We start from the raw sequence: 12,150 nt of genomic DNA on the forward strand, positions 1-12,150 counted from the left end.
TTTTATACCCTTGCATATACACACTTTATGTCTGTATAGTGATTACCAAAAAGCTTTAATAAAAAATCTTTAGAAAAAATGAATGAACTAGAAAACCCAATATAAAATAAAATTTGAAAGTAAAAAATTAATGTGCTATAAAAAGCAACACATCTTTCATATTTTTAGTAATGTGACATCACAAATACGGTATAGAACTAGAGTTGATAATATTGGTTACAAAGTACAGTCATGTCACGTAAATAGAAAATCAGGTGCTATTATAGCCAATGGTTTAAATAACTCAAGAAAGACAGGAAAAAATGTATTCTATGACCAAATACAAAAAGAAAACACTGAGAAAGTTGTGCATGGTTAGAACAGAATCCACAAAGAGATGTTGGCACACCCGTGATACGCACCTAGAGGGTATACTGAAAAATGTTTTGGACTTCTTTACCACATTTTTTTTCTCACTTGTACTACCTAGAAGTAGTATCAGATTCAGTTTCTACCACGTATGCACAGCAACTGGGGTCCAAACAATTTATGAGATGGCAAATCCCCCCCCCTTTTTTTTTTTTACTACTGAATAGTAATACAGTATTTCCTCAATGAAACCAAAAAGATCTCAAAAACAAAGTAAGACATATAATCCCACCCCCTAAATACCTTCATGATAGCCTTTTCATTTTAACAAGCTTGAATATCTGCTCCAAAGCCCCTGAGAAATCATTAACTTTTTGAAATAATTTTTTGTGGCAGGAGGAAAGAGAGATTGGAGTAAGAGAAGGAATTCCTGCAAGAATAAAATTCTAGGCCATCCCAATGCCTTTGTTCACCACTTAATTTCTAAATGCCACAGATATGACAGAGAATACACAACTTACCAATCAAGCCCTTTTCTGTACTTGAAGTAACAGTTTTATAAACTGGGTCAGTGCCATCCTTGGGGTCCAAGGCTTCAGATGACTCAGCTGGGGAGCTCTCCAACACTTTCCGTTTAACTGTCCCATAGTTTGGTTCATACGTGTCAGACAGACAACTGGAGGAAGCCCAACTCTGTCTCATGTGAGTAGTCTCTAGGCTTCCTTTACACTGGCCAGAAGTCCGAGAGCAGCCTCTAGGGCAGGAATACGGCTCACAGTCGGTGGGTTCAACTTCAGCTATGGGACCATCCAAATGGGTATGTCGGTAAGAGTTCAAAAAATCCCAGCCTTTTGGGTTTGGAAGGCTCTGGAAGTTGTCATGGGAGCTGCTTGAACAGGAAGTCCAACTTCCACGACCACTATCGGCTGCTTCTATAATGATATGCTCATGAGAAATCTCTTCATTGCTCATAGAAGATGAGACGGCTAAACTCTTGATTAGCGGTGGCTTTGAGAATGTCCACCTAAAATTGGAGATACACAATTGAAAATAATTTACTGGCTTAATGGAAAACTTTTCTTCTGTCCACTGAAAGTCTTGTAATGCCTACAAGACTACAGAACATGCCTTACAGAAAGTGTTCATGCTGAAGTACCCATGTGAAAAAAATGACACTGTGATCAATCATCGCCAAATTTATATTGTCATTAATGTTAACACTTAGCTAGAAACATATGCTGAAGAAACTCCAATACTTAGCAAGGTTTTGTTGGAATTTTTCTTGAATTGTTCTGAAAGATGAGGTTTGAATACATTTTCATTCTTGGTCAACATAATGCTAAATCCTCTTCATGCATACAGAACTATCTTCTTCATGCATACAGAACTAAGAATTCTCAATTACAGGAAACATGTTTTATTTTTCAGTGTGTCTCTGAGGCTAGCCTAGTATGGTACTAAGTAAATATCAACTTCCCGAATTACCTACCACTAAGTGAATTCTATCATTTATAGCACAGCCTATTTTTGAATAGTCTCAACCAAAGCATGGTTTTTACACTTTAAAGGCCTTAAACAAAACACTCCATAAGATTTTGCAACAGAAACCATATGCACACCACAAAGCCTAAAATATTTACTACCTGGGCCTGTACCCCACTTCTCCCATCCCTTGAAAAAAAATTTTTATGAAAATTTTTATAATTTACAGTATAGAGGACAGAGCAGGGATCAGCAAACTAGAGCCGAAGGGCAATTCCGACCTGCTGTCTGTTTCTATAGAGTTTTATTGGGACACAGCAGGTCCATTTGTTTACTAATCATCTAAGGCTGCTTTGGTGCATTAGCAGGGTTGAGCAGTTACAACAGAGACCTTAAAGTCTGCAAAGTCTAAAATATTTACTATGTAACTTTTACAGAAAAAGCGTGCTGATTCCTGCTCTAAAGAACCATAGTTTAGGAAACTTTACAAATTTAGTAATATTTTACTCTATCTTAAATTTTTCATATAAAAGTATACCAGATTTAACAATATCAGTTCAACTTTCTCAGTGCTTTCTGAAGATTTCCATTTTGCTTGATTCTAAATATTTAGAGTTAACATTGTTTAAAAAATTAACTTTTGCTGGTTGATAATTCTTACTCCCCAAATCATACTTTCAGAGAATAAGAATCGAGGGCTAGTCCTACTCTTTCAGCCTGTCTTCCGTGTACAGCACTGAGGGTATTCCACACTGGACACTCTTTGAGCAAACAGAAGGCAAGAGCCACCTTCCATGTATCAACAGCAGCTTCACTTCGAGTTCTTTCTGACTGTAAAGATACACGATATGTTACTTGAATTCAGTAACATCTAAAAAATGAGCACCCATACATTTTTCAAAATAGTACTTATTTGCATATTCAGTATAGAGAATACATGGTTGGTCCTCACATTTCAACGACTCTAAGGGAGGTGGGGGCGTCTAAGGTCAAATTAGGGAGTATTGCTTGCAGTAGCCACTTGGCTTGGGTTTTGTGATGTGAACAGAGGCAAGGATGTTTACCCAGGAACAAGCTGACTATGGTCTCCTATTCCTGAAGAGTGCTCTGTCTTTTCCAATGCCCCCGTGGTTTCAGGGACTGCCACAGACTGAGAGGAACACCGTTCATCCTGTAGAGCTGCAGACATGGAGTCGACAGAACAATTGCTCACAATACTGGACCGTGAAGAAATCTCACTATGGCTGGAGTCAGACAAGTTGTCAGACTTAGCTGATGGTATAAGTGTATAACCTGAATGAGAGAACACAGGTGGTTAAACTACAAAACAAGGGAAGAGAAGTGGGGAGGGGGTATGTGATCAGGGAGAGGACAAAGAAAAATGTAAGAAGAATAAAACAAACTAAGTAGCAATGTCAGCTTCCATCTATGCTGATGTAATGATGCCAATATTCTATACACTTTCCCTTACATATCCATTCACTTACCTACCCATACCCCAAATTCAAGAAGTAGAAAGTCAAAACCCAGTATTAATGAGAAAACTAGTCCAATGGTAAATCTTCCCCAGGGCTCTCACAAAGCTACAAGCATTTAAAAACCAAGAAGGTATTAAGTATATTACAAAACATAAAAAGTAGACCTCTTGAGCTTCTCAATTTCTTTTTAACTGTATGTCCCCTCCCTTTGGATTAACATAAATACTTAATGGCCTGACCTGAGTGTCCAAAACACTGCTGTGAGAGAGGGGTAGGAGAGGGGAGTCAGGACCCAAGGGAAAGAATTATATTTTTGTTGTTTCAAACTACATATACTTACCCCAGATATTCAGCTTATGTCACCTAAGAAGTCTTGGCCCAAGTTGAAAGCCACTGTTTTAGTATTTTTAAATAGTTTCAGATTTGGATTTAATCTTATACCTAGTTTCCTTTTTCTTGACCAAAATAGCACATTATTACATTAAACAGATGAACTGACAGATTTACAAGAATGTGTCATGAGAAAAAACCAACAACAACAACAGTTATCTACCTGTTTTAAATTGCTCTATGACTTACTGCACAGCAGATATAGCTAGAGAGATTTTCTTTTGCATTCTCTGGAATGAAAGGGTGAAGATGCAGTAAGGTGAAAGGCTCTAAAAACCAATCTGCAGCATGACAGTTAAATGTACACAACAGTCTGTCTTGGTAGTTGTTAGAAAACTAACCACACTTCTTTGTTTAAAAATAAAAGAAAAAGCTGTAGTAATCCCAGCAAGGAGTAGGTCTCAAAGACACAAACGATTACCTTCTTGATCACTGAGAGAATAGGGTTCTATTACATACAAGACCCTTGGGCCCACCCCTAGAAATCTAAAGAAGACTGACAGGCTCTATAGTCACACATAACCCAAATCATTAAGGGAAAACTCGCTGCACAATAACCTTATTAAGCACTTTTATCAACTGTTTCAAAAAGAAAAATTAAGACCCAGAAAATGTGTGATGTATGTTTGGCTTTTGTGCCAGGCACAGGACATGCCAAGACAAGTCAGTCTCCTGACTCCCACCACAGTTCTCAAATCTTGGGATAATTGCTATTTCTCAGTGCCCTTTATGAACTGATCGGTCAGTTTTCAAGAAGACCAAGAAAATAGGTGTTGTGAATAAATTTTTAAAAATTAAAAAAATTCTTCCTCAAAAGAGTAAGTCACTGTTCTATTATTCTAGGGGGTAGGCTTGCTTTACTGCTTTAAAACCAATTTCACCCTTGTGTCTGTTAGGTTAGTATTTCTCAAATATAATTAGTTCTAAGAATCACTTGGAAAGCTTATTAAAATACATATTCTTGGGCCCATTTCTAGCAATTCAAATTTAGGAGGTCGCAGTGGGGCACAGTAACTGTTTTTTGGTTTTTTTTTAACAAGTTTCCCTGGTATTTTTGAACCTACTATGTTAGACTAACTCCTCCTCTGATCTGTGTGCATTAAAAAAAATGAATGATTAAAAAAGGTGTATGTTTCTTGCCTTCCAAACACTTCCTTTTCCTTTAGTTTGTAAAGTAGCTGCAGTAATAAGATAGCACTACAATTATTTAAGGCAAAGGTTCTGATCAGATCATTACTGGAGGTTTTAACATAAAAGTAAATACGAGTTTCCAAAGAGCCTCTTCTACTTATTTCACTCACAGACTCAACTATATCAGTAGGAAATAAAGCCAACTACAGAAAACAAGTGTATAAAATTTACTAACATTAGTATAATAACATATGTACAAATAAGGCACTTGAAATGAGTAGGACTTTGTTGCTGAAGGACCTGCAACACTAATCATCAGGTCATAAACAGTATTTTAAGTAAGTTGCCTGCCTAAACCTTGTTTGACAAATGACTTAATTTAGGCTACATTTACATTAATAAATGAAAACAAATTTAACACTAAAATTAAGTAAGGAACTTCAGAGTGTCTTTCTCCTTTTAGACTTGAATCGCGTATAGAAGCAGTTTAAAGCGTTACTGTTGCCTCGGCTATTTGAATTGAAGATGTCACTCCCTCTCTCATCTTTGATGTTGCTTCCAACATCCTTCACTTTCTCACAGCTTTCTGTAGCTTGATTGTGATCTGCGTCCTCTTTTTTGCTGTTGGCTAGTCTCTCCCTTGAAAGAGTTCTTTCCCTAAATCTTCTAAATCTTCTAAACGGGGATGTCATTCTTTCTCTGGCTGTGTTCTCACAACTTGTCCTGTCTCTATTCTCCTCAGTGGCCTTCTCGGTCCTGTCTGTTCTTTTGGCTGTGCTCCTGGTAATCTGAAGGATTTTCTTTTGCAAGTAAACCCCACCTATTCCGGGGCAGCTCTGGCCACTGATCTTGGTGCTGGACTCACAGGGAGGGGATGAGGAAGACCCTGAGTGGCGGAGCAGGATGCTGTGATCAGATATGACACTGCCAACTGGAGGGAGAGATGCAAAAACCCTGTCATGGTCAATTAATTCTTTCCGATTAGTCATAATTAGCCTGGCTTATATAACATTTTACTATTAAAAAATTCTAACATCTTGACAATATCTAAATAACTGAAATCTAAGCAGCAGTTTTTAATGCATAGAGACTCTATAGCATAAACACAGCATAAATAAGACAGATCACAGGAGAAAGGTTACCTTGATTAGAATACGCTGGTAATAAAAATTGTCTAAAGTTGGCCAAGCTGGTAAAATCATAAGCCAAAATAGACAAGAGTATCAGATAACCAGAATTATTTCTAAAAGTAACTACGTCTAGAATTTTCAGGCAGGGTCTACTAAGAAAAAGTTTAACAAAAATCAGATGGGACATATAAATAGAATATACAATAGACATATTTATAAAGCACAATTTCTGGTCCTGTTTTATCTCCAAGGTGGACAGATTGCCTTCCTTAAGCACTGGGGAAGATAAAGGGTTAAGGCCTCTTGACGTCTCGTTTTTTAAAGTTCTTTCTTGTCTAAGTTCTTCAAAAAATCATCAACACAGGCTTATTTTGTTCATTGTTAGAAAACAAAGAACTATTTCAAGTATAGTGAGAACTAGGTGCAGATTCTAATAACATACTTTTAGTTTAATGACATTTTTGTTCAGACCACTGGAAAAAACCTATCTATGGAAATACATAACTGGAAGCAGTTTTGAAGAAAATAATTTCTTCATATTTCTAAGGATTCTAAAAACAACTATGACAGGTTCACAAATCCATAAACATCATGGTCAATTGCTGGCCACACACTGAAAGACATACCATAGAGAGGACTTTTCTATTCCACTGGTTAAAATAGATTTCTGTTGGGAATAAGAGCAAGGGGGAAATTCCTGTTCCTAACACCTCTTCCCACAAGTTACATTCAGGCATTAAACACCAAATCCAATTCAACTAGTTTCCTGGTTAGAGAACTATCTATGTGGGACTTCTGAACAGCCTCCAAAAGGGTTAGAGGGTGTAAGGGTGTCCCTGAAAGAGCATTAAGATCACACAGGTATTGTTCACCTGGACCACCTGTGTGAGCAGGCACCGTTCCCAGCCCCACTCCTTGGAATCTGTTAAGGGGTACTTTGGACAGGATCACACAGTAAAGAAAGGAAAGAGACCCATGTGCCTTCCCAATTCATATATGAGCTACCTACAAAAGGACCAGAAACCTGTGTTTTATAAACACACCTATTATGTTTATTTCCCATTTGACTTTTACTCATCTTTTCTTAGTAAAATCTGAATGAAAATTCTAGCCAGTCTCAGCTATGTAAAGGTTAGTAACGGAGCTATGTTGCCCTGGGGTGGAAGTAAGGAAAGAGAAGAGAAACTTCAGTTTACTAAACACTTACCATGTATCAGGAATTTATACACTTCATTTAATCCTTAAATAAGGCCCCCCCAATATGTGGTCTCTTTCCCATCTTGTAGACAGGAAACCTAACCTTACAAATCAGTTACTTCCTATTGTGGAGGACAGTCAGGATTCAAACTCAGTGATGTTGATATCACTGTACCACATTGCCACCATGTAGGTGGCAAAAATAAAAGAGCCCTCAAAACTGAGGTGAAACTTAGAACACAGGAATTGAGGGCTCTGGAAGCTCCTACTTCCTACTAGAATCCATAAGCTTGTCTTTTCTCTGACCACGTACCATTCTGTACTGTGATTATTCAAAAATGTAATTCGTTTACATTTGTGAAGGTAATACCAGGACCCAGGAGCCTTTTTCGCCAGGATACACAGAGAATGTGAAGGTGCCAATGTAAGGAATACACACATTTAGAATGCTACATGTGCAGCTGACATGAAATGGCATCTCTATGCACACTAGCCAGGGTAGGCTAGTCAAAAAAAGAGGAACTTCAGCTTGAAATATAAATAAATAAGCAATTTCAGATTTTTTTAACTCAAGAGTTCTACATAACTATAAATGTAAAAATCCACAAGGATACAGCTTATTTTAAATACTAATAAAAAGAAAGGAATGTATCATCTTCAATATTTGCTTCATTTCCCAAATCCTGTAGTTGGTTAAAAACAATTTCTTGAAGAAATTCTTATTCTTAAATGCTCCACAGAAATGTTTTAATTAATTGGTAATTTGAGTAACACCACCAACAATCTGCACAGAACAAAAACAACTGTGACTTCTGTCTTCATTCTTATCTACATCTGTCCTCTATCACTCAAGAACCATATACTGCAGGAGTCCTAGCTACAGGATGCATGATACCTGGAAAGCATCTGAATAACTCAGCCCAAAATAGGAAAATTTAAAAAGAATTAGGAGTTACACTTTTCTTCACTTTCTATTATTACTATAGATGGAAAACAAAATATGTGCCACAAACTACTGTCTGGTAACAAGAACTAGCTTGAACTGTTTAATCTTACCTTTGCGAGGGGAACCCTGGGGAGACGCAGGAGGGCTAGAATGTAAGGATGATGCCACAGAAATAGTGTCTTCTGTATGTTTCTTACCACTTAATTCTTCGGTTGCTCCTGGAAGTTTCTGAGGTAAACCTGTACCTAAAAGTAAAATCAAAGAAACAAGTTAAGTATCACTTCACAATTAAAATGTCTGCAGTGCCTAAATTACTACATAACTAAAGCCATGACGCACAATGGCCAGTGTAGTCAACTCAAACACGTGAATGACAAACGGGGACTAAATGGGTAATGGCATACAGAGATTCTCACCTCTAGGTTAGTTGTTCAAATTCAGCCAGTTAGCGCAGACCAGATTATAACAGTTCTTTTTTGTCTGTTTGTTTGTTTTGTGGCACAAGGGATACTGATTTAACAGGCTGAGTATAGTGTCCCACCTCCCACGACTGACACACTTGTTGGAAGTCTTAAGAGACAAGGTAAGGATTCAAACTCTTCTCTCCCCACTAGAGGTGGCCTCTCCAAGTCAGGGCGAGGCATGTGGTAAGGGCAGTGTGGGGATGTTGGCACTGTCACTACCTGTGCTGCATCTGTGCTGTGGGTGCACAGAAGAGGCTGCAGGGCTGCCAGTCCAGCCCTTTTCAAGAGCACTAAATTCACACTACAGGATAGAAGTAGACAACAGAAAAAAATCATGAATTTATAGGAAAATAGTATGGAGCCCAGTGGAAACATTGCTGCAAAGTTCTATCACTACTCTTGTCCAACAGCTGGTCCTTTTCAGCATAGGTCAAACGTCACAATGGCTTCAAACACACTGGTATTCACACACATATTCTCTAAGAAATGTCAAAGAGGTACTGCTCTTAACTAGCAAGGTAAGCCCAGCTCTGATGAGTATTCAGCACAATGACAAGAAGCCCTTGACACCAAAAAAATGTAAATCACAATACACTCACACTACTCGTATTTAAGCGACATTTCCATATAAATATATTTATCATATAAATAACAGCCATATTACAACAAGAAGGAAGAGGGCTACCTGGTACAAATAATACTGTCTCCCGAGTGACGACAACCAAGAAAGAAACGAGAGCTAGACTTATCCCAAATCTCACACCAATCAACTTCACTGATTTTGCATCCAATTCTCTCTTCATTTCCACAGCCACAAAACTAGATCAGGCTCTGGGCAACTTCCTTTTGTTACATCAGCTTTCCACTCAGACTCCCCATCTCCAGCCTCAAAGCTCTTCCCACGACAGATCTCCTTCAACATAAACTTAGGGACCATACCCTTCCCTTGCTCAAACTGCTTTGAGAGCTAACCACGGACTAGTTTCCTTTAGCATGTCATGTTATAATCTTAGCATGTCTATGACTTCACTTCTCTTCATCTTGAGAGGCTGTTTAGTACAGTGTTAAAAGCACGGACTTTGAGCCAGTTAACTTGGGCTCAACTCCCCATCTCTTACTGACGGTGTGTAAGTACTTAGACTCTCTGCTTGCTCTATAGAATGACAGTATTACCTAGCCTACAGATTATGAAGATTACACGAACAGAATATATAAAGTTAGTAAAGCACTGTGTCTGACATTCAGTAAGTGCTCTGTAAGTGCTAGCTTTCATTATTACTGTCTCTCAACATCTTCCTGCAGCCTTGTACTTAGAGGTAGCAAGCTACCTGCAGCTCCTTGCAGATATCAAACTTTTCCTCTGCCTGAAGCAACATTTCTGGAATTTTTGCCTAATTACCTCCTTCCTAATCGATTTTAAAGACTCTGTTTAGCTGTTTTCTCCAAAAAGCCTCCACTGAAGCACTGCCTTACCTCTGCCTGCCCTAAAAAATTCTCCGTCTTTTGTTATTTTATATGTTCGGTATGTACTTCAGGCATGACGGCAAACATATCACATATACTGAAGTTATCTATTTGTGTGAGTGTCTATATCACTAGACTGAAAATCTGGCAAAGGAAGACGCATTTCTTTTCCAATTCTGGATCTCAAAATCAAATCAAATTAAATTCACAAAGTTCTACTGAATATATCCTACTATAATGCACAGGCTACATAATAATGCTAGGAACCAAATCTAATGTAGTTTCCTAAAACAGAGATACTTTTAAAACAACAAATAAAAGCAATTTGCATAAGGTTTACATGGCCTGACAGAGGGGAAAGAATACTTTATATATTCTTCTTGTTTCCAAACTAGATTTTCAGAAGTGGTCAGTTAATGAAAAACCAACACATGATCATTTTTAGAATTAGCAACTTCATTCTCATAGGTTGCATTACATAACTGAGTAAATGCAATAAGCCTCTGGTACCCAAATATGTTGCTGTAAGTTTTTGATTGATGATTATAGAAATTCCAATGTCAACATTTAAAATATGTATGCTGTCATCAAATATCTATAGGCAAAATAAAACATTTTTTCATTCATGAGTGATTACTACATTATACACAAATGACAACAGCTAATCTCCTAAGCTTTTACATTTGTAATTATTTTTCATTCTAACTCCCCTGGAAATTTCAATTAAATAATTCCAATATTAATTGTGAATACTCACTCAACGTGGCAGGGTCTTTTGTTTGTCCCTTCTTCCTGATGGGGTGCAAATTAACAGCTGGCACCTGAAGCACCTGGCTTACTCTGTGGGGCTGATGCAAATGGGCTTTTGCTGTTTGGCCAGCTGACCTCATAGGTACTGGAGACATTTCTGATGATTTGAGTGTTCTTTTCTCACTTAAATTCTTGGTCACTAATAGAACAGAGTAAGAAATAGGTAATTCTGCACATTTTAAGGCAAGATTATTGGCATTGACACTAATACACAGTTCATTAAAACCACCTATTTCTAACACAAAAAAGATTAACTTTCCTAACAATAATTTCATGTATTATAAAAAGTTATCCCTAAAATTTTGTAGAATTAATTTTACTCGATAAATTAAGTTAATGAAATTAATTACCTCCATCTGCACCATCATCCTGAAGGCCAAATTAACATCCTCTCATCTATACCATTTGGGGGGGAGGGACAGAGCCCATCTCAGGTTTATTTGTACAAATAACCCAGGATGACACCAGCCTCATCCATGCAGATAGCCGAGGGGTCACACCAGTCCTTTTATCTTCACACTGGCAGCCAAAGGAGACTCCATGGGGGCTGAGGCCACCTTTGGGAGCCAGAGACAGAAGCAGGGCAGCAGCCTGGCATTTATTTGAACCTTGGCCTTGACCTTTGGCCAGCAGAGCCTGAGATTCTTGGTGATGTGGGAATGAGCACACTTCCCTGAGTCTGGGGTAAGCGATATAGCCAAGTCGACTGAGTTTGTGGCTGCTGCCCTTTGAGATCTGACCTTGACCTCCTTGGGCTTTACAAGAGCCTATAGGTTTGGCATGTGTACACATTGGGCTTGGTGTTGTTGGCCTGCGTGTTCTTCAGGCACTTCTTCTTGTGTGTTTTCGCAAAGCTAATGGTCCTCAGTAACGTGGGGTCCACCCCCTTAAGAAATTCACTTCTTTGTGATCAGGGTTTCTTGATGCCATTTCTGTGCCATGTATGAGAGTGGCTGTGGTCTGTGGTGTGATTCTTGAACTTGGACGTGTCTGCACCAAAGCCCTGAAGTGCTTGGGACCCAAAGAGCTAACATCCTTTCATCTGTATTACTGAAACACTCCCCTCACTATATCAATTCTAGTATGCCTTTAAGCCATTCTCCATCCAACAGCACGATGACTCTCTTCCATCATGAAAATCTGATCATGACACTTTCCTTCTCCAAATGCCCTGCACATACTTTTACATACTTGCCTCTGCTCTCAGGATAAAGAGGCCTAAAACAAGGCCTATTAGGCCCTGCATAATCTAGCTTCCCTAAGAACCCACACTCTGCAGCCATTAGATCAGATCCTGTTTCATGTTCTCA

At 38.4% G+C, this 12,150-nt stretch overlaps 1 protein-coding gene across 6 annotated transcripts in view; it reads right to left on the minus strand.

Moving 5' to 3' along the window:
• The window catches only part of RAPGEF6 (Rap guanine nucleotide exchange factor 6), a 197,864-nt gene that overhangs the window by 20,688 nt on the left and 165,026 nt on the right, over positions 1–12,150 (minus strand). For 5 of the 6 annotated variants that reach the window (XR_001365932.2, XM_032476649.1, XM_006184094.3 and 2 more), the window contains 4 exons: positions 10,788–10,979; positions 8,213–8,347; positions 2,895–3,123; positions 870–1,372 (listed from right to left, as the gene is read on the minus strand). Coding sequence is in view for 5 of the 6 variants with exons in the window: in XM_032476649.1 (XP_032332540.1) it covers positions 870–1,372; positions 2,895–3,123; positions 8,213–8,347; positions 10,788–10,979 (1,059 nt within the window). In the remaining variant the exon portion in view is untranslated. Of the gene's footprint in view, positions 1–869; positions 1,373–2,894; positions 3,124–5,269; positions 5,761–8,212; positions 8,348–10,787; positions 10,980–12,150 lie in introns of those variants that run through there. The other variant, XM_014558701.2, reaches the window with a different exon arrangement.

This window comes from Camelus ferus, chromosome 3 (assembly GCF_009834535.1).
Source record: "Camelus ferus isolate YT-003-E chromosome 3, BCGSAC_Cfer_1.0, whole genome shotgun sequence".
In the NCBI taxonomy this organism is placed as follows: Eukaryota; Metazoa; Chordata; class Mammalia; order Artiodactyla; family Camelidae; genus Camelus; species Camelus ferus.